The 23,437-nt window shown below is 36.8% G+C and overlaps 1 protein-coding gene across 3 annotated transcripts in view; it reads left to right on the forward strand.

Moving 5' to 3' along the window:
* Window positions 1-23,437, forward strand: part of pde4cb (phosphodiesterase 4C, cAMP-specific b) — a 79,841-nt gene that overhangs the window by 51,384 nt on the left and 5,020 nt on the right. For all 3 annotated transcript variants that reach the window (XM_065241846.2, XM_065241848.2, XM_065241847.2), the window contains exons 2-14: window positions 7,104-7,283; window positions 7,525-7,561; window positions 8,256-8,326; window positions 8,455-8,504; window positions 11,001-11,113; window positions 16,092-16,185; window positions 18,351-18,520; window positions 18,651-18,749; window positions 18,875-19,039; window positions 19,129-19,228; window positions 19,338-19,492; window positions 19,665-19,787; window positions 23,249-23,431. In XM_065241846.2, coding sequence (XP_065097918.1) covers window positions 7,104-7,283; window positions 7,525-7,561; window positions 8,256-8,326; window positions 8,455-8,504; window positions 11,001-11,113; window positions 16,092-16,185; window positions 18,351-18,520; window positions 18,651-18,749; window positions 18,875-19,039; window positions 19,129-19,228; window positions 19,338-19,492; window positions 19,665-19,787; window positions 23,249-23,431 — 1,540 coding nt within the window. The remainder of the gene's footprint in view (window positions 1-7,103; window positions 7,284-7,524; window positions 7,562-8,255; window positions 8,327-8,454; window positions 8,505-11,000; window positions 11,114-16,091; window positions 16,186-18,350; window positions 18,521-18,650; window positions 18,750-18,874; window positions 19,040-19,128; window positions 19,229-19,337; window positions 19,493-19,664; window positions 19,788-23,248; window positions 23,432-23,437) is intronic.

Raw genomic sequence — 23,437 nt, forward strand, 5'->3', positions numbered from 1 at the left:
TAATTCTTGCCCACCCCTACAAAGTAATGTTTTAAAATATATAAGAACCTAAATTAATATGTATATTTCTTTTGGAATATAATTAACATTTTTATCATTTTAACCTGACCCCCCCCCCCAGAATGCTCCGCATATGATTGGATGTGAAGGAACATTCTCAATTCAAAATGTCACACAACCCTGACTTTAATTAGCTGAATGTTTCTCAACCGGATTAACATTCACAGCTGATGACGCCACTTGGATGTGTGTCGAAACGCAAACAAGAAACACGTTGACTAGAGTATCTCAACAGTGTAGGATGACCTGGATAACTGGAGACTCTTCATGCACATTGCTTCATTTAACTTACGAATACAGTATTTGTACAAGCGGTTTGCTTTATGGCTTGAGTAAATACTGTGTGTACTAACATTTACCCTAACTAAGCTCATCTATCTCTTTATCTTGGTGTGTGTTACTCATACTGTAGGTATTGTACGTCAAAGTATATCATCTGATAACATTACTGTACCATGACACTGAATTTTCAGTGAGGGTTATTAAAGGACCAAATGCGCTTTTCAGTTTTCATAAAACTTAATTAAATCATACTTGTTTAAATAAACAAAACTGATCAGATAATCTGATAACATTTTTTTTTTGTGACTGAATTTTGCTACAAATGCAAATATTAAGCAAATGATAAAGATGACATCTTGGGTGTATTAATATAGCAAGATTTTAATTAAACTCTTAGAAAAAATTATAAAAAAGCTGTCACTGGGACAGTACCCTCTTAAAAAGGTCCTAGTATGTACCCTTTAGGTATAGGAATGTATAGATTTGGTACATTTGATGTACTTATATTAACTTTTTAGGTACAAATGTGTACTTTTTGAAAGTGTACCCCTTGGAAAATGTCACATTGTCACATTTCACACAAAAATGCTAAGAGAAAAATAAATATATTTCTAAAAATATATATATACAGTATGATGTTTTGCATTGTAACCATAACAAAGGACAGCAAGCCAAGTTCGTTTACTATAATCATTAAGACTAAATGCGCAGGTGAACTAGTGAAGCTGGTGTAGCAGGCTAGTTTTAGAGGGGCTTTGGACACTTTTTAGCTGGTCTGGAAGCTGGACTTAGACTAGAAGACCAGCTGACCCACCAGCTTAAACCAGCTTGACCAGGCTGGAAGGTTTAAGATGGAAGTAGCAGGTTTAAATGGTTTTCCCAGCTTGGCAAAACAGGTTTACAAGTTGACCGCCAGTATTTTTGTGATTTTCACAAAAGTTTCACAAAATGCCCTCCAGGAACAGGAACTAAAAATATATAAACATACAAATATATAAAATGAAAGAACAGCCCTCTGGTTTCAAACAAACAATAAACAAACAAACAAACAAACAAAATGAGGGAAAAAATTCATCCTTTGTTAGAGATCAGATTCAGAATAATTATCAAAACATACACAGAGTTTGAAATTAGTAAATCATTTCTTGCTTCAGTGTTTTTTGTAAGTGGATAATCGCGGTATTACATATTAACATAAAACTCATTAGGAATACTTATTTTTCAAGCAAATGCTTTATCTTAATTGACAAGATAACTCGTCAATGGCGGGGAAAGAGTTAAAGGATTAGTACATTTTCTTAAAAAAAATCCAGATAATTTACTCACCACCATGTCATCCAAAATGTTGATGTCTTTCTTTGTTCAGTCGAGAAGAAATTATGTTTTTTGAGGAAAACATTCCAGGATTTTTCTCATTTTAATGGACCCCAACACTTGACACTTAACAGTTTTTTTCAACAGAGTTTCAAAGGACTCTTAATGATCCCAAACAAGGCATAAGGGTCTTATCTACCGAAACGATTGACATTTTTGTTAAGAAAAAAAATCTGCACTTTTAAACCCCAACTTCTTGTCTATCTCCGGTCGTGTGACGCGCCAGCGCGACCTCACGCAATACATCATCACGTCGAGAGGTCACGGATGACATATGCGTGTTTACAAGTGTGGAGAAAGAGGACCGTTCCAACGTTGTTGTATGTGGAATGAAACTAATTAATGTCTTTGTGTCAGTTTATTGTTTAAAATGGTCCGCAAATGTGCGTTTCATATATGTAACACGTGACCTTTCGACATCATTACGCTATTACGTGAGGTTGTGCTGGTGCGTCACACAGCCGGAGGAAGAAGAGAAGTTGTGGTTTAAAAGTGCATATTTTTATTTTCAAAAATGTCAATCGTTTCGATAGATAAGACCCGTATGCCTCGTTTGGGATTGTTTAGAGTCCTTTGAAACTCCGTTTAAAAAAACTGTTAAGTGTTGAGTTAAGTATTAAGTGTTGGGGTCCATTAAAGCCCATTAAAATGAGAAAAATCCTGGAATGTTTTCCTCAAAAAACATAATTTTTTCCCGACTGAACAAAGAAAGACATCAACATTTTGGATGACATGGTGGCGAGTAAATATCTGGATTTTTTTAAAGAAAATGAAATAATCCTTTAAGCTGGTCTCCCAGCCTGGTTTTAGCTATTAAAGCTGGTGTCAAGTTGGTTAGGGTCTTGTCAGTAGGAAAATGATATATTTAAATGAGTTATAGTATGTTTACAAGTACACTTGTGTTTAACTGTCATGAAAAAGTGCAATAAATACTACAAAAAAAAAAAAATTCATTTTCGATGTGTTCTCTGCTAGGCAGCAAGTCTGTTCCTGAATTTCTCTGACATGCTTCACCGTGGTATTTAACAAATCTGTCGGATCACTTGACGTGCGTGTTGGGACTTGTGCATTGGCAAAGAGCAGAAGCACACGTTACTGTATATGTGTGTGTGTGTGTGTGAGTGTGTAGGAGAGAGAGAGAGAGAGAGAGAGAGAATATAAATGCTAGTCTCTTCATTTATCCAACTAAATAAAGGTCTTTAATTGAAATGTCAAGGTAAATTAGTTATTGTAAACCAGTATTACATCATTATGGTCAGGGCGTATTTAATATAGTAAGGTTGGCAGTAAATGTGTCTTCAAGGATCCTTATTAAAAGTCTGGAGAATGGCAGTCTACCCACGAGAGAGACAGATATTTGACCAAAGGCACGTACGCTGGTGAGTTCACTCTTGCCACATCATACAAACTCTGCGCTGTTTTGTCAATCTGCTCTTCACGACTCATCATTTGTACTTTGCTCTTTAACACTCTGTGGAAATCCTGCTGCACAGATGCATAAGTTACGAGAAAGAAAGAATAAAAGCATTTTTTTCTGTGGGGTTGTCTGTGTGATGATCACTCTAGCCAGCCGTTTACACCACACGTCTTGTCTTGCGTGTTGTTTTTTCCTGTGGCACATTCTTTTGGTCCCCTGTCTATGAAGAGCCAAGGCTATATAGGAGCCACCAGGAAAACTATAACCTGTTTTTTATCCCACTGCATAAAGAGAGGAACAGGGGTCGGGTTTGGCCTTTCTTTTAAATGCACTTTTCTTTAATGATAACATCTGTGCAGGAAATCTGCAGTTGTGTAAAGGCCCGTTCACACCAAGAACAAAAAAGGAAAACATTCACTTTATTGCATGATACAATGCATCTGATAATACAGAATGACCTGTGAAGTCAGCATGACATCAAATATGACCCTGTTTACATCCTAAACACATTATCTAGTGGTGCACGTGAATGCAAATCAAAGAAATGTTTATAGTCTCACTTCTCATCATAAACCTGACTTTGTTTTGGTTTTATTGTTCAGTGCGGGTTTTTTGATTCAAAGTTTTATTTATTTGTTTTAGAGATACAAAAGTAATCATTTAATTCAATTCAAATGTATTTCTGTAGGGATTTTTTATTGTAGCTTTAAAGTAAACACAAATTATACGCACATTTAAAAGGAGGCTTATGAAATATATGGGATATATGGTATTATATTAATAATACATGTAGATAGGCAGTACCAACAGCAGAAGCATTTGTTACTGTATACTCATACTGGATTGTTATATTCATAACTTAATTGAACATTTTATCATAAGCAAAATATATAGTTTATTACAAAAATCAATAAATATGTTTTCTAAGCATGATGTAAATGTTGTAAATAGGGATGGGCATTCGATTAAATGTTTTTAGTCGATTGTCGGGAGAATTAACAATCGACTATCGATTAATCATTAATATTTTTATAATGAAAAAATAATTATTTAACTTTTATAATTAAAAAATGTTGAATACAAAAACACAGCGTGTTTCCCTCCATGAGACCTTTATTACAAGATCAACTTGTGGCAGACAGTTAAACTACATTTAGTTAGACATACGGAACATATATGCGCTTGAATATGCGGTGCTCTAAAGCAGCGGAACCTGCAGCTGCGAGCCGCATTCTTAAACAAAGACCTCATTTGTTCCAAAAAATCATGACCTCTTCATGATTATTTTTTTGAAATCAAAACGGAAGGTCTCAGATAACGGAGTATGGTGTCAAATATTGCACCCTGGTGGTAAAATGTTGAATTGCTGCCACACAGTGAAATTCATTTAATTGCTTCAAGACCCACGCTACGCTAGGCAACGCATCCTGCATTAGATAAAAAAAAGTATTCGATTAATCAATAACAAATTAACGTCATCGACTAAATTCTTAACGATCAATTATCGATCGTCGATTAATCATGCCCATCCCTAGTTGTAAATGATAATGCTAGGCTGTTATCAGATAAGCAGGGCAGAAGGATGATGATAAGGGGTTAAGGTGATAAGGATGTATATTTCTTCGTCAGACATACGTAGTACCCTCTACGCTGTAGGCTACGTCTCTGTTTTCATTTATACTTGATATTTTTAAATATCATTTTAAAATGATATTAAGGCAAAAACTGAAAAAGAAGAAGCTTGTTGTGTGCATTGTTGGAGAAACATCAGCAGTGTTAACGCTATCTCACGATAATTCGTACATATTTTATGAGTTGGCTAATCCATTTTAATTCGTACGACCACATTCGTAAGTTTTGGTACGATTTTTCTTAACCCCTGTGATGTTGGGGTTAGGGGTTCGATTTTGTTGTTGTTGCTTTTTTTCATGAGAATCATACGATTTTGCAATATGATGCATATGAGTAAATGTACTCTTTATTTTGACCTGAGGAAGGGGTTCTAGCAGTGCTTTCAGTCCATGTAAAATTGTTACATTTTTGGACAAGTGTCTGCATTTGTGAATCATGGTTTAGTCAGTCAGTAAATTCTTTAAATATGAACACATAGACTACTTACTAGGGGTGTAATGTTGCGTTTACACCAGCCGCAGTAGGGTTGTTTTTGGCAGCCTGTTTTAATTTTAGTTTTAGTCTAGTCTTTGTGTCAAGCTGTCATTTTAGTTTTTATTAGTTTTAGTCACGTTCATACTCTTTTAGTCTAGTCAAGTTTTAGTCGAATAAAGTCTGGGCATTTTAGTCTTATTTTAGTCAAACTAATCCATGACTATTTTTGTCTAGTTTTAGTCAGTGAAATTGTATTTAAGTCTCTTTTTATTAATGCAATTCTACACCCCAACTTACCCTTAACTCAAACCCTAACCATTTTTAAACCCTGAAATTAGTGTGAAATAATAGTTTGAGGGGTATTTTTTAAAAGCCCCTAACCCAATCCTAAACCTAAATCTAACATACACCCAAATCCTAATCCTGCAATCTTATTGGTTAATGAAAATGTTGATCCAGGACCAACAATGATGTTGATACACGTCACTACTACAGCAAGGTCCTGATTGGTTATCGCGGGGCGGAAATCCGCTGAAGTTCAGAATTTTCGACTTGCGCGTTTCCCGCGGCAATGCTCAATTCGCGCGGAATGCGTGGCGCATTCCGCGCGAATTGAGCGTTGCCGCGGGAAATGCGCAAGTAAACCTGACCCTTAAACCGTGATACGCACCGAACCGTGAGTAATTTGAACCATTTCACCCCTACTACATACAGGCTGTGAGTCAGAAGCGGGTGAATTATGATAATGACCGTTGTGTCTACGTCAACCAGCCCAGAAAGTAAACTTTTGCCTACAATCTGTATGTTTTTTGTAGTACAAGATAAGAGATTTACGTTGGAGACGATAACTCACGTCATCGTTTACTTTGGGGTTTGTAACTTTTACACATTGTTAACATGTACTAATACACACTTATATTAAATCGTGAATTGGATAATAGGTGCTCTTTAAAGTAGCTTCCCGAACACTGGCAGTTTTGGTAACTTTGGTTCCTCTTTAAAGCCCAGGATACATTGCACAATTTTTAGCTGTCCCAGACAAAAGATTGCCATCGTCACGATTTCTGTGATCATGGCTCTTTATCAGTGGTCCTATATCGTACAGTGGGAGAGGTTCAAAGATGGCCGTTTTCCCGGTCTTGCATCCAAAGATAGCCTACAATAGTTTTCGGACAGTGTCAGAAATTCAGCATGATCAACTCACAGTGCGTTTGCTGCTACGACATGCGTACTGGTATTTGTTTACCACTAGGGCATGCTGGTGACGTTTCACTAACGTGTGACGCAGCCATTGAAGCCCCTGTGTCATCATCGTGCCGTCTACATGCCTGTTGTACCCAAGTTTAAACGATCAGTGTCGTACAGTGAGATAAGATAATGATCTTATAGGAGTGCAAAAATCCTGCAGTGTATTTTGGCTTAAGGTTTTTTTTTACTGTGCATGTGTTCATATTCTCAGTGGAGAGAAGCAAGATTTTACCTTTAAGAGAGATTGAAAATAGACCCTCAGTCCATGGTGGGGAACCTTTTCCGCAGATATAAATAAACCAGCCCTGGCAAACCTTTACTTTAGAGCAGAGAGAAATCAGATGAATGGTTTCACTGAAGGTCTGTCAACCTTTTCAGCATACAGTACGGTGTTTACAGCACGTGGGCTTGATTCACTCAGGAATGAATAAACAAATTCATTCACAACTTTAAAATGAGTCTTTCCACGGCTGATGGATCTGCACAGACAGAAATGTTAAAATATTACAGTTTTCACTCACTTAGATAAATAATAAGAACTATTTTTAATGTTCCTCATAACAAAGTGTTTTAAATCTTCCATCAAAGTCCTAACATCAAAGTCTTTCTTCCGCAGCTTCGATGTGGAAAATGGGTTGTCGATCGGGCGAAGTCCACTGGACCCCACGATCAGTCCAAGCTCTGGCCTGGTCCTCCAGGCGAACAGCCAGCGGCGCGAGTCGTTCCTCTACCGATCCGACTCGGATTTTGACCTCTCGCCTAAGATGTCCAGAAACTCCTCAACGGCCAGCGAGCTGTGAGCTATCATCATATCTTAAAGTCAAATAATGTTATAATCATTCTGTGATTAGGCTTATTTGACTTATTTAATGTGAGCAGTGTGATTTATTGATGAGTTATTTGTTAATCTCTTGGCGCTGTGCTCCTGAGACTTTTTATGAAACTGACCACATTTGAATTTAGTTATTTTCATGCGGATCTCGGTGTTTTGTGATTTTTCCATGTTATAATGTATGTATTGTTTTGGCTTTTTGCAGTCATGGGGAGGACATGATCGTAACGCCGTTTGCTCAGGTCAGTTGGCTGCTAATTTTACACGTGAATAACATTTAACATCTTGTAATATTTGAGGCAAAGCTCCTAGCGTTAGGATCCATATGCAGCTTTAATAACAACCGGCAGGGATACTAACATACAATACAACAGCTAGGCAGTGATCAGATAATATACACAGGCCATATAACAAGCAATGGTCAGGGAAGCCAGCCCAGCAGAGATACGTACAACAAAAACACAGTCCCGGTAAAAACAACAAATCTATCAAAAGATACAAGAAATGCTCAGAAATGTTCACCAAGGCAAATCATTTTTTAATTTTTATATATTATATAAATTTTTGGTGATTATGAATTTATATATATATTTGTTGCATTACAAGTAACGCGCATTAAGTAATAATATTACTTTTCTGAAGTAACGAGTAAGGTTATGCATTATTTTATAAATGTACACATTAATATTTTAGTTACTTTTTTTAAAAGTAATGCAAGTTACTTTCAGTTTAATTAATTAAATTTTAAAATAAAATAGTAACTTAATATTGTAATGCATTACTTTTAAAAGTAACTTTCCCCAACACTGTATATATATATTACTATTTTGCAGAAGCATTATGGTGGTATTTGTTTTTAGTTGCTGCATAAAGGCGGCTTTGTTTTTTTCTGATTTCACAGTCCATGATTTTTGTGTGTTTTTGTGTGCACTGTAGGTTCTTGCCAGTCTGCGTACTGTAAGAGGAAATGTTGCAGCTTTGACTCACGGGCAGGACAGAGGCAACAAGTGAGTGCATTGCCAAATATTTTCAGGCAGACAGTGAATGAATTAAACGGAAGGATTAACAACATTACCAGAAAGAAATATTTGAATACGTTGTTAATCTTTATGGATGTCATTTTTTATTATGTTAGGAGACCGCCTGTCACGAATCCTCCAGCTGTCTGTAAGACAAACCTATCAGGTGAGCAAAAACTTGAGCTGAGCTTTTTAAAGACACAAAGATCTGACGACAGTATTGAGATAATGCAACAGGTTTATTCTAACATGATAAGCAATAAGGATGGCCGGGGTGAAAGAGTTCAGGACCAGTTCGGTTTGTCGTACGTTATATTGTACATTCCTTAACTCTTTCCCCGCCATTGACGAGAATTCTCGTCAATTAAGAGAAAACGCTTCCCCGCCAATGACGAGATATTCCGTCTTTCCGCAATACCGCTATTATCCACCAGGTGGCGCCCCTCCGCAACTTTTTAAAACCGGAAGTATTGCTCTATGGCAAGCTGCTGCATGTCCGTGTCTGTTTTAAAGATCGCTCTGAATGGGATCTCTATGAAAAGTCCGTCATAAAAATGGAATTATTTCTGCTTTTTGCTCAAAATATGGTGTTTTTGCAAAAACCTACCCATATTCAAAAGCTGATTGCAAAAGAACCACTAAAGGTAGGATGAAACGGTTTTTTTTGTTTGAAAGCAGAGGGTCTGTTCTTTCATTTGGTATATTGTATGTTTATATATTTAAAGAAGAACATTTTCTGGAAGGCATTAAACTTTGGTGAAAATCATGAAAAACGCTGGCGCTGGCTGGCAACTTTTTTTAAAAACGCTGGCGGTGAAAGAGTTAATAAACCTTTTTTCAGGACAATGCTTGTAGCCTGCATTGAGCTGTGTAACTATTACTGTATTATTGCAAATTAAAAAGAAAACATTATTTGCAGTGTTCGAATTATGTCAACGATTATGGGGGGGTCCTCTAACTAAGCCCCACCCCCGTCATTATAGGGCCGCCATGATTTCACAAAGTAAGATGATCCTGGATCAAGATTTTTTGTTAGTCCTGGATCAACGTTTTAATTAAAGAAACCCCAAATTACCCTTAACTCAAACCCTAACCATTTTTACCCCTCAGTAGTGTGAATTTTTTAAAAAACCCTAACCCAATCTAAATCTAACAATCTGTCAATTCATCCACAAAACAGTGTGAGGTGCACTTAAAGGCGGGGTGTATGATTTTTGAAAACACTTTGGAAAAGGGAGTCGGTCCGAGTACCAAAACACACTTGTAGCCAATCAGCAGTAAGGGGCGTGTCTACTAACCGACATCGATGCCTGGGTTGTGTATGTGTGGGGCGGGTCTATCAAAAGAAGGTCCGGATTCTATTGGGGTAGGGGCGTGTTTGTTTAAGTGATTTTAAATGTCAACATTGGCCTTCAGAAATCATGCACCCCGCCTTTAAGGGTTTTACATTTATTTCAGACAGAAATCTTTTGGATCAGTTTATTGCAAAATTGGGAGAAATAATGGACAGTATCATTTTGTGGCAGCGCTGCACGAAAATTTAAAATTCATTTTAATAAAAAAAAAAACAAGGCACCCCCATATGTGTTCCTGTATAGCTCAGTGGTAGAGCATTGCATTTGCAGTGCAAAATGTCATGGGTTCGACCCCCGGAAACACAAGTACTGATAAAAATGTATCACTTGTAATGCACTGTAAGTCGCTTTGATAAAAGCGTCTGCCAAATGCATAAATACATTTATATTTTTGTGCTTTATAGGGGGTCCCTCAATGCTGATAGGAGGTCCGGGACCACCCCAGACCCCCCTCAATTCAAACACTGATTATTTGTTGTATATAGTTTTTTGCTAAGAAAAAATGGTAACACTTTATTTTACAGTGTCTTTGTGACATATGTTAGATGTAATTACCAGTATTACCAGTAATTTATGCAGAATAACATGCAACTTACCCTAGACCAAACCCTTATCCTAACCCTAACCCACTGAAATGTATAATTATAAAGGAAAATATCACAGTTTTTCAATATTTTACTATGTTATTACCTCAACTTATACGAATTAATACATATCTATCTTTTTTCAATGCGTGCACTTAATCTTTGTACAGCACGTTGTGAATGTGTTAGCATTTAGCCTAGCCCCATTCATACCTTAGGATCCAAACAGGGATGAATTTAGAAGACCCAAACACTTCCATGTTTTCCCTATTTAAAAAGTGATGTATGGTGGCACAAAATAAAAATTTTCAAATAAAATTTTTTAAGAGGATAAAAAGTGAGAACTATATTGTATGGCGGAAGAGCACTTAGTTTGCAGCACCTCGACCTTGGCGCGCAGTAACATCATCACTCCTGACTACTCCCCCTCTCGCTCGATGTTATTTTCAAAATATTGAAAAACAGTGGTGTTTTCCGTTAATTGAATGAATACAAAATTACAAACAATATGTAACTACTTTTGAAACTGTAACTGTTTGTATCACATAACAATATGTAACTACTCATTGAAATAAGTAAATACTAAATAGTTGAAAAATAGTTGAAAAAATTATCTTTTTGTTGTGAGTCCTGTGAAAATATTGTCAGGGCACACACAACCAACCAGCAGAAATAATTTGTATTGTAAAGTAGTGCGGTTCTGAGATCTGTTTTGTTTCGTAGATGAGGCGTATCAGAAACTCGCTGTCGAGACTCTTGAAGAGCTGGATTGGTGTTTGGACCAGCTGGAGACCCTGCAGACACGTAACTCAGTCAGTGAAATGGCATCCAATAAGGTGAGAGGGCGACAAGGTTCATAGACATAAAAAGCATTCATTTGGATGGTGTTCATGATAACATGTCAATACTTATCCAATGTACATTGGCTTTTGTGTACGCTCCACACCCCAAAACCATACATAAAGAAGACACAGGGTTGTAACAACTCAATACTGTAGAGAAACTCTGATGTAAGCATGTAGAGGAAGTGTTTTGAGGCAGTACGTTTCAATACACTAAAATACCTTTAGGACTTAAGGGACTTTGGCTTAACTACTTGAAATGTATATAATATGCGACCCTGTCTGTGAAATCTAGGCTAAAGTTTTAAAATCTAAAGGTACATTCACATTATAAGCGACTTTGTCGCACTGTGTCTCTCATCTCTTTCAAAAGAGGTGTTTCTATATCTGGTTGTCATAAACAAATGAGTAACAGTCACTCCAGTAACTGAGGAAAGATGTATGACGTGAACTCCCCTGCTTCATTCTCATTGGTAGTCGCTCCCGAATGTCGCTTATAATTTGCATAAAGTTAAACATTTCTCAACTTTGTTGTGCGACTGGACGCGCCCATCCAGCCGTCACTGTCGCTCGTGTCGCCGGATGCCGCCGAGCTTCCATTAAAATCAATGAGATTGTGTTGCTCGGCTACTGCTAGTCATTTATCATAGATATATACACTAGATGTCACCTTGGCTACGGGAGTTCATTGGACTTAATGCGTCAAATAGAGCCACCATCTTGAAACAGGGGAACCCCGCATCAGCGTCATTGTAGGCAATGGTGTAACGGAAATAAAACCACCATAAATCATCATGAATGTGATTTTCTTGGTTTTCTTTTGGTTCGTTTCAACAGTCAGACATGTATTTAGCATTGAGTCCAGAAAAAAATTAAAATCTGGATATTATGAAAATCTACTTTTTATAACTATAATGCATAGTTCTAGTAGGCCTAACATCCATACGCAGCACAAAAGTCCGGCATCATCTATGAATTTGAAGTACAGGCGGAGATAGCAGTTTTACCTAGCTATTCCCTATGACAAGACCCCTGTTTCAAGATGGCGGCGGTTTTGATGCATGCTTAGAACCCCATGGCGACATCTAGTGTATATATATCTATGGTCGTTTATAATGTAAATGTACCTTAATGATAAGATTAGGAGCACCAAAGTTTGATTTTAATGATTAAAATTAACATTGATTTCAATCTTTGACATGATCTTACTCATTCAGTATTTAAGATATCAAGGTTATTTTCCATAGAAAGTTCTTTATATATTTATGTAAAAAATAGTAGATTACAAAAAATTACTTTAGCGTTAACAGGCAGAGTCCAGGCCAGTCTCACGAAATTACGTACCTATAGTATACATCATTTTTTGATTCTTTTTTGTGATACCATCACAAATTTCCGTGTTTTTTCGTGATCGTATTACAAATTTTTGTTTATGTGTCATTGTCATGTATTGGTTACTATTGTTTTTTGCTGTTTTCTTACCATTGTTGCTTCAGTTTAGGGTTAGATTTACATAAAATTACATCCTAACCAAACCCAACTTTAACCTTAACGGCAGGTGACAATGGTTTAAAAATCAGAAAATATAAAAAAAATAATCAGAAAAAATAGTATAAACCAATACTTAAAGCTCCACTGTGTAAGATCTACTCCCATCTAGCGGTGAAAGTCTATATGACAAGCAACTGAATATTACTTTCTAGCCCTCCCCATTCGGAACGCGTTTTAACTCGTACGGTGGCCCGGCCGTGTCATGCCAAGGTTAACATGGCTTTCAGTAGCTACAAAGCAAAAGCAATGAGAAAAAATGAACAATTTGCAATGTCCTTTGCCTGTGATCCATCAAAGCACACAGATTTATGTTTAACATGAAAAAAGTCTGATTGTCATGATATGTCCGCTTAAAATCACATACAAAAAGCAACCATGACGGGTTTAAATGGACGCGAACTAATATTATGTCAAAGTACAATGCTTATGTTTTAAGTAAACGTTACATGTCCGTGTATATGTAAGAGCTTTCTCTCAGATTGGTGAAAAAAGATCGCGCAACTTTCACTTTATCAGAGTATTATGTCAGACATTATGTCAGAGTACAATGCTTATGTTTTAAGTAAACATGTTACATGTCCGTGTATATGTAAGAGCTTTCTCTCATTTTGGTGAAAAAAGATCGCGCAACATTCAGACGCTTGTAAAATGAAACGAAAGACGCGCAGATCAGACGCTTTTATCAATGAAAGGCTAAAAATAGCGCTGTCACCGTGTGTTTGTGCTAGAGGTCAGAAAAGATGAAAAACATTGATCTCAGTACCTCAGATTACATAAATGGGCGGAGAGACGGCGTGTGTCTGTTGAACACATTAAACCACATGCATGTTTACACTAACAAGCATTATGCATAATCATGCTAAAGTTAGCCAAGGAACTATACAACTTCAAGTTTACAACATGGACTGTATAGATGTAAACGAATATGCTGAATTACCTGTGGAGAATATAGAAAGTGCAACTTCAGTGTCCCTTGAGCCCATCTTGGAAAACTAACTCCAATAGTGACTTTGGTCTTGATGTTTTTCCTGTCACGTTGTCGTTTAAAATCCCCGTTTCGCATCCTTGGCGATTTGTTTTAATGTCCTCGAGAATATGTCTTCAACAGGCTTTCAAATCAAAGCATTAGATCGCAGGTTCATCACGGTGTGCGGTTGTTGTAAAATCCGAAGGATTCAAGCTACGCAGGTCACAGGCTGGATACGTCATCAAGCCTGGTTTATTTAAATTAACTGAGCATTACATTCGCAAGTCATACGCATATTACATCAATTTACAATTAACTAAGAATAATTGTCAGCTTTATAATTGTTAATATTCTGAAATAAGACTGTCTTGATGACGTATACCGCCTACACATGCAACCTCTGGAGGCTTCAGCTATCGGGCAGCGTGAGTGTAGAGTGAAAGCGCGAAAGGCGGAGCTTGAATTTCAGGAATGTCCCTCGTCAGCAAATGTATTTCAAAGATGGAGGCACAACATGGATTCAGCCAGAGAGCGCTTCGACGGTATGCATTTTATATAGCAGATTCTACACTTACGAGAATACTTTGATTAGTGGGTGGGAAGTAATTACACATGAATGAGCACATACTTTTGAAAGAAAACATGGGTTTTTGTTAAGAATTAACTCAATAAAGTACACAGTAGAGCTTTAAAGTGACATCCTAACACAAACTCCAAATCTAACCCTAAAGCGAAGCGACAATGGTTTAAAAATAGGAAAAAGCAGTTGAATAACCAATACGTAACAATGACACATAAACAGAAATTTGTGATACGATCACAAAAAAACTCAGATATTCATGACAGTATCACAAAAAAAAGACTGGGTAGCAGAGTCACATATATCTATATAAATTATGCTTACATTTCTATTGCTGAAAATGTACTTCAATTATTATTTTGAATTGGTCCAGTTAATGAAAGAAAAATACATGGGAATCCCAGAAACGGACCGTTTCATTTGTGTTATTTCAACCCAGCCTCACTGAAATTCGTGTCACGATATATTTGATTCATTTATTTGTGTTATTTACACGACTTTCCACTGTTTTTCTGGCCACTAAATAGTTTTTTGTGTCTGTGGCACGACTATCTTTATCTTGTCATTTTATATTTTGTTTCTCATTATTTTTTCCTATTTTTTTACCCCTGTTGTTGGGGGTTGGGGTTGGGGTTAGAATCACTTTCTGCGACATCTTAACCCAAACCCCAACTCCAGGCGAGTATAGTTTTAAAAGCGGAAGAAAAATGTAGAAACTAATGCATAACATTACATCCTTACACAAACCCTGAATCTAACCCCAACCCCCAAGCGACAATGATTTAAAAATAGGGGAAAAAACAATGAGAAAAAATATAAAATGACACAATAAAGAAAGTCGTGCCACAGACACCGAAAACGAAAAAGACATTCGCGCTCTAGTGGCATGAAAAACAGCGGAAAATCGTGTCACTAACATGAATACAACATTTTGTGACTATTAACACAACTTGCCTTGAGATAGGGTAGGCTATTTAGTTAATATCAATATGACTGCTATTATGTATAAACAGTAATACTAAAGAATAAATAGGTGTGTCCCAACATTTGACTCATAGTGTATACGAAACATAAATTAAAGTGTTGTATTAGAAACCTTTGTGAGCATCTTTGAGTATTTGATGTTGAATGCAATGGATAGTTTTGAAAAACAATCACTAAATTAACTGTCTTTTACATTCATCTGTATTTATCTGGCATCATTTTGCATATGTTTGTGTTTGTGTCAACGTCTTTGTGTGATAAATCACATTTGGAAATTACAGACAACACCCATTTGTTTCTCCTGGAGGGTACAAACCAAATCATGTGTCTGGTTTAAACACAGACACTCAGCAGAATGTAAGATCTAGTGATAATTTATCAAATCAAAATAGAAAAACAAAGGTGTTGTAAACCAGAGCAGGTAGTTAAGAATACAAATGACATTAATAATGTAATACAATTACATTACATGGCGTGGCAGGCTAGATCTGTGACCTCCGCCCAGGCTCTACAGTTGAAGTGTAGCCTGTAGCAAATCCTGTTTCAATATTACAATAAGATTATTTTATAGCTTATTGTACAATTAAAGTACATTTGTATGTTTTGAAATGCAATAATCACATTTTGACAGTATTTATTAGAGTTATATATTAGTTTGCTGATGAAGGATTTTATAAACTGTGAATTAAGTCTGAATAAAGATGGGTTCTTTTACAGCCTCAGTTACCATAGTAACCCAGTAACATTGTTTTGTTAACATTGTTATTGTATATTGTGCTAAATCATTTATATTTCACTGCTCAAACCATTTGCACTGCATTCTCTCTCAATCTAATAGACAGCTATACTATAAGACTGAAATGTTTATGTTTGTGTTTTATTGTTTGTAGTTTAAAAGAATGCTCAACAGAGAGCTTACTCAGCTATCCGAGACCAGCCGATCTGGAAACCAGGTGTCGGAGTTCATAGCAAGCACATTTTTACGTGAGTGATTTTATGTGATGAAGACGACGTTAAGGTATTTGACAGCCAGATTTGTCATAAAGAGAATTAGATGACTACCACAAAACAATACATAAACAATAAATAGACATTGTATTGGACCTGCATACGGAAACAAACATAGTCCATCAAAGACTTGCGGCCAGGTTTACTAAATGGTGCAAATTAGTGTGAGAGCGCAATTTCAGAAAAGCGCCGATACAAGTGGTAATATCTGTGGGTTTATTTAAAAGGCACATATTAACTCTTTCCCTGCCATTGATGAGTTATCTTGTCATTAACATTTGCATGATAAAACGTGTATCTGATGGGTTTTTATGGTCATCTGTAATAGCGCGAATATCCACTAGATGTTACCCAATTTATAAAAAAACTGAAGCAAAAATTATTTGTTAATTTTACTCTCCATGTGTGTTTTGATAATTGCGCTGAATCTGTTCTCTAACAAAATTTCTTCACAAAAATGCAATTATTTCAGTTTTTTGCTCAAATTTTTTTATTTTTGAAGACAAATAACCATATTTAAGAGTTTATAAACAGATGAAAAAATAAAGATATGATGAATTTTTTTTTTCCTGTTTTGTTTGTCTGTTCTTTCATTTGATATATTTGTATGTTTATATTATTTTTTAAGAAAATTTTCCTGAAAGGCATCTTGTGAAACTTTTGTGAAAATCACAAAAAATGCTGGTGGGCAACCTTTAGAAAAAAGCTGGCGGGGAATGAATTAAATAACACAGGCACAACAGCTGATTTCCATAATGACCAACGCAATCTACTAAGAGCAGTGCAAATTAGTTCAGGGTCGCAAGTAAGCAGAGCTGATGCTCCTCAGGTGCGAGTGATCTTCTAACGCCTAATGCGCTTGAGTTCAGCTCCACATACATCACAGATTATGGATAGGACACTGAAAAGAACCGGAAGACAAAAAAAGTAAGATTTACAAGAAGTTTTGAAACACATGTTGCATGTTATTGTGTGACTTCTGTAATTTAAAAAACCTAACATGGCTTGGCAAACAATATTTTTGAATAATATGTTCTTCTGGCATTACAAATAAACTATTTTGTGTGGAAAAAATCCTCCGCCTTGTACTATCTCTGCCATGCCTCCTCTGATCAGCTACAATTGCAACCATTTCAAGCACAAAAGATTAAGACATGCTTTTTGGCTTTAAATAATGGTGCAATACCAGTTACTGTATGTTGCAACACATTCTCACTTCCCAAGGTGTCAAAATCTGAAGCCTGTTCAAATGCCTTCAGCGTCAGTATGAAGACGCGAAGGGTGCCCCTATGCGTCACTATTTCGACAAAATGGGAACTCCGTTGCTTTCATGCTAATTCCTATGCAACGTCAATGTATGCGACGTCAATGTATGCGACGATCGGCAGGATCATATGCCACTTCTAAGAAGAGCCAATCATAAATCAGGAATGATTCTCTGGAGGAGGGACTCTCACTGTAAAAAAAATCACAGCATTTTTGTCAAATCAAAAAAATTTATGTTACTTTAACTTAAAAAATTAAGTTATACAATTTTATCTTGAACTCGTCAACTTTTTAAGCCAAAACTTCAAAAATAGTAAGGTTGAATTGACTTGCAAAACCAAGTTGTTTTAACGTTGTGCTGTTTTTTTACAGTGTGTACAGTACTGTGAGAGAACTGCCAGCCTTTGCACATGCGTAACTGAAGCAACTTGGACAAAAAAATGTTTTTAGCATGAATTTAAGCTTATATCTTTTCCCGCCAGCATTTTAAAAAAAGGTGCCAGCATTTTTTATGATTCACAAAAGTTTAATGCCTTTCAGAAAATCTTCTTATTTAAATATATAAACATACAATATATCACATGAAAGGACAGACGCTCTGATAAAAAAACGGTATATCCTATCTTCATTTGTGCTCTTTTTATAGACTCTCAAATATGGGAAGGTTTCTTCAAAAATACCCAATTTTAGATAATAGCATTTTTGTTGGTTTAAACCTTTTTTAGTGAAGACTTGGTGACTGCAGCTCCCGAGATATATGATCTGATTTGAAGATTGTTTTTGTAAAGGACTTTTGTCCCCCTAAAGGGACTAAGTTCTTGTAAAAATGAAATGAAGTGGATTTCACATTCATATGGCCTGTGTTTGTGTTGCAGAGAAACAACACGATGTGGAGATTGTGCCAGCAACATGTAAAGAAGAGAAGAAACGGCGTCCAATGTCTCATATAAGTGGAGTAAGAAAACTGAGCCCCAGTCCAAGTCTCCCACCAACATGCATCCCAAGATTTGGTGTCACCACACCAAATGAGAATCTCCTGGCTAAGGTGCCCATCCATTATTATATACACACCCTTAAATAACCAACAGATTGTTTGATCAACTTATGCTAAATCATTTTATATAGCAGTAGTAGGTCTCTTCCTTTGAGTAAAACCTCAATATTGTTCTCTGCAGGAGATTGAAGAAATAGATCGATGGGGTATAGATATCTTTAAGATAGCAGAATATTCCGGAAATCGGCCGCTGACAGTCATAATGTACACAATCTTTCAGGTAATGGTGTCACTGGTTCGCTGTCGTAATACCCAATATATCTTACAATAAATAGTTTTACTTTCAGTTTGAATGCTGACTTTAAACAGATCATCCAAAGAATAATTCGTAATTTTCATTCTCAGGAGCGAGATTTGCTCAAAACCTTCAAAATCCCATCAGACACCTTCCTGACCTTCCTCATGACTTTAGAAGACCACTATCACGCAGACGTAGCCTACCATAACAACATCCACGCTGCAGATGTTGTACAGTCCACGCATGTTCTTCTCTCCACACCTGCACTAGAGGTCTGCATGGATGCTATTGACACATACATACACTACTGACCATGGGAATTATGGGGTTATCACCATGTTATATCTTTGTTTACTTTCAGGACGTGTTCACAGATCTTGAGATCATGTCTGCTCTGTTTGCCAGTGCGATTCATGATGTGGATCATCCAGGACTGTCCAACCAGTTCCTTATTAACACAAGTATGAATCTAGGCTTTTGTGCCCTTTGTCCTCTTTTGAACACAAATACACAAGCACATTTCAACAGCCAGCAGGACCAAAGCGTGTTATTTTCTATGCTTTCTTTCAGACTCTGAACTGGCACTGATGTATAATGATGCCTCTGTGTTGGAGAATCATCATTTGGCTGTGGGCTTCAAGCTTCTACAGGAGGAGAACTGTGACATCTTCTGCAACCTCAGCAAGAAACAACGTCAGTCCATGCGGCAGATGACTATAGATATGGTGAGTCACAGACTGAGACTATGCATTATTCATCTGAAAATATTTTTTACCATTTTTAATGCATCTTTACCACATGATAGTCCATCTATGACACATGCATAACATAAAATACGCATGGATCATAATACTTTCTATAATCCACAATTATGCACCTGATATTGTATTTCTCCAGGTATTAGCCACTGACATGTCCAAACACATGAATTTCCTTGCTGACCTCAAGACAATGGTAGAAACCAAAAAAGTCACCAGTTTAGGAGTTTTGCTGCTGGACAACTACTCAGATCGAATACAGGTACTGTAATTCAATAAAAAAAAATGTATGTTGTGCTTTCTATAGAATATAACATTATAACAAAGCAGCTTAACAGTACTCAGAAAGAGGAAAATCAGGCAAAGATAAAAATGTATAAGAAATATACAGAATATACGATATTAAAGAAGTCCATAGCAACTGCATCCACTCAAAAAATAAATAAATAAATAAAGTGTTGATATATTTATGTTAGGAAATTTACAATATATCTTCATCTTTGGCATGAAAAATGATCATTTTGACCCATACAATGTATTGTTTGCAATTACTTCAAATATACCCATGTGACTTACTTGGTTTTGTGGTTGCGGCAAATCGTACAAATACTTATGAAAGTGGTCGTATGAATTCATGCGAAGTGAATTGTGCAAATATTTATGATTCTCATGGAAAAAACAACCACAAAACCTAACTCCGCCCCTAACCCCAATGTCACAGGGGTCAAGGCAAATCGTACAAAAACTTACGAATGTAGTCGCATGAATTCATACGAAGTGAATTGTGCAAATATTTATGATTCTCATGAAAAAAACAAAATCGAAACCAGTCCCCTAACCCCGCCCCTAACCCCAACATCTCAAGGGTTGAGGCAAATTGTACAAAAACGTACGAATGTGGTCTTATGAATTCATACGAAGTGAATTGTGCAAATATTTATGATTCTCATGAAAAAACAGCAACGAAACCAATCCCCTACCCCCCCAACCCCAACGTCACAGGGGTTGAGGCAAATCGTACAAAAACTTATGAATGTGGTCGTATGAATTCATACGAAGTGAATTGTGCAAATATTTATGATTCTCATGAAAAAAACAACCACGAAACAAGTCCCCTAACCCCGCCCCTAACCCCAACATCTCAAGGGTTGAGGCAAATCGTACAAAAACTTACGAATGTGGTCGTATGAATTCATACGAAGTGAATTGTGCAAATATTTATGATTCTCATGGAAAAAACAACCACAAAACCTAACCCCGCCCCTAACCCCAATGTCACAGGGGTCAAGGCAAATCGTACAAAAACTTACGAATGTAGTTGCATGAATTCATACGAAGTGAATTGTGCAAATATTTATGATTCTCATGAAAAAAACAAAAACGAAACCAGTCCCCTAACCCCGCCCCCAACCCCAACGTCACAGGGGTTGAGGCAAATCGTACAAAAACTTATGAATGTGGTCGTATGAATTCATACGAAGTGAATTGTGCAAATATTTATGATTCTCATGAAAAAAACAACCACGAAACCAGTCCCCTAACCCCGCCCCTAACCCCAACATCTCAAGGGTTGAGGCAAATCGTACAAAAACTTACAAATGTGTTCGTATGAATTCATACGAAATGAATTGTGCAAATATTTATGATTCTCATGGAAAAAACAACCACAAAACCTAACCCCGCCCCTAACCCCAATGTCACAGGGGTCAAGGCAAATCGTACAAAAACTTACGAATGTGGTCGCATGAATTCATACGAAGTGAATTGTGCAAATATTTATGATTCTCATGCATAAAACAACAACGAAACCAAACCCCTAACCCCGCCCCTAACCCCAACGTCACAAATCGTACAAAAACTTACGAATGTAGTCGTATGAATTTATACGAAGTGAATTGTGCAAAAACATACGATTCTCATGAAAAAAACGATAACAATGACAAAACCAAACACCTAACCCCATCGTCACAGGGGTGAGGGCAAATCATACAAAAACTTACGGATATGGTCTTATGAATTTATACGAAGTGAATTGTGCAAATATTTATGATTCTCATGAAAAAAACAACAACGAAACCAAACCCCTAACCCCGCCCCTAACCCCAACCTCACAAATCGTACAAAAACTTACGAATGTGGTCGTATGAATTTATACGAAGTGAATTGTGCAAAAACATAAGATTCTCATGAAAAAAACGATAACAATGACAAAACCAAACACCTAACCCCATCGTCACAGGGGTCAGGGCAAATCATACAAAAACTTACGGATATGGTCTAATGAATTCATACGAAGTGAATTGTGCAAATATTTATGATTCTCATTAAAAAAACAACAACAAAACCAATCCCCTAACCCCAACGTCACAGAGGTCGAGGCAAATCGTACAAAAACCTACGAATGTGGTCGCGTGAATTCATACGAAGTGAATTGTGCAAATATTTATGATTCTCATGCAAAAAACAACAACCAAACCAAACCCCTAACCCCGCCCCTAACCCCAACGTCACAAATCGTACAAAAACTTACAAATGTGGTTGTATGAATTTATACGAAGTGAATTGTGCAAAAACATAAGATTCTCATGAAAAAAACGATAACAATGACAAAACCAAACACCTAACCCCAACATCACAGGGGTCAGGGCAAATCATACAAAAACTTATGGATATGGTCGTATGAATTCATACGAATTAGCCAAATCATGAAATATATTCGGATTCTCGTTAAAAAGCGTTGGTTTGGACATAAATGTGTGTTGGCAGCATGTAAACACAGTGGAAAAATCCACTGTCTCATGTTTTTAATCCCCATAGCAGAGCAAAGCATTAAACCATAGCAGTCTCATTAGACATGCTGTTTTGATTCTTGTGTAAATGTGATGTCACACAAACAAATCCCCGCCCACAGCCACTTACTGACTGCTTAACTTTACCCAAAAGCTTTTCAAAATGTGTTTGTTAGCACAGTGTAGGGCTCATTCGGCTAAAAATAGTATTGTCTCAGACTGTATTCACAGAAGTCAGATTTAAAGCGCTCACTGTCTGTTTGTAAGAAAGTGAGGAGCAGTAGCTCATTTGCATTTAAAGCAACACTATGTAGTTTCCATGTAAAAATGACTAACAGCTACCCCATGTGGTTGAAAAGCGCAACAGTGCCTGGTATCAGACACTCTTCTGCAGGCAGGGGGAGGGGCGGGCTGTGTTTCCTACCCTCCACCGCCACTTTCAGAGTGTGCTTGTAGCAGCTAGGAGGCTGCTCAGGTTGAGAGACATTATTTAAAGGTAAAAAAACTACATAGTGTTGCTTTAAAGGTGCACGCGCAAAAAAATCTATTATTACATGCTATAATAAATGATCTGTGGGACACATTCTACAGTAGCCACACCTGAGACTTATATTACTATCTATATCTAATAAGAATGGGGCGGGCATAATACGTAATATAAACAAATCTAAATACCAAAACAAAATACAATACAGCATTGGGAATGTGCACAACTACATAATTAGAAAATCAACTTGTTTGATTTAATTATATTTATATTAAAAGCTTGAACATTGCCATTAGTACAGAAAACACTATTTTCCTTGCATTAAAGTGTTGTTAAGTAAATTCTACTGACTATTCTATTATACAACTACTTAAATAGATGACCACCCTGATCCATTTGGTTTCATAGCTGTTTTTAGATACAAAATGGCAATTTTGTCTTCTGCAGGTGCTCCAAAATATGGTTCACTGTTCCGACCTCAGCAACCCAACCAAACCCCTGGAGCTCTACCGACAGTGGACAGATCGTATCATGGTAGAGCTCTTCAGTCAGGGTGACCGCGAGCGGGACAAGGGTATCGAAATCAGCCCCATGTGTGACAAACACACAGCATCTGTAGAAAAAACTCAGGTATGC

The sequence above is a fragment of the Paramisgurnus dabryanus genome, chromosome 14, assembly GCF_030506205.2.
Source record: "Paramisgurnus dabryanus chromosome 14, PD_genome_1.1, whole genome shotgun sequence".
Taxonomy (NCBI): domain Eukaryota; kingdom Metazoa; phylum Chordata; class Actinopteri; order Cypriniformes; family Cobitidae; genus Paramisgurnus; species Paramisgurnus dabryanus.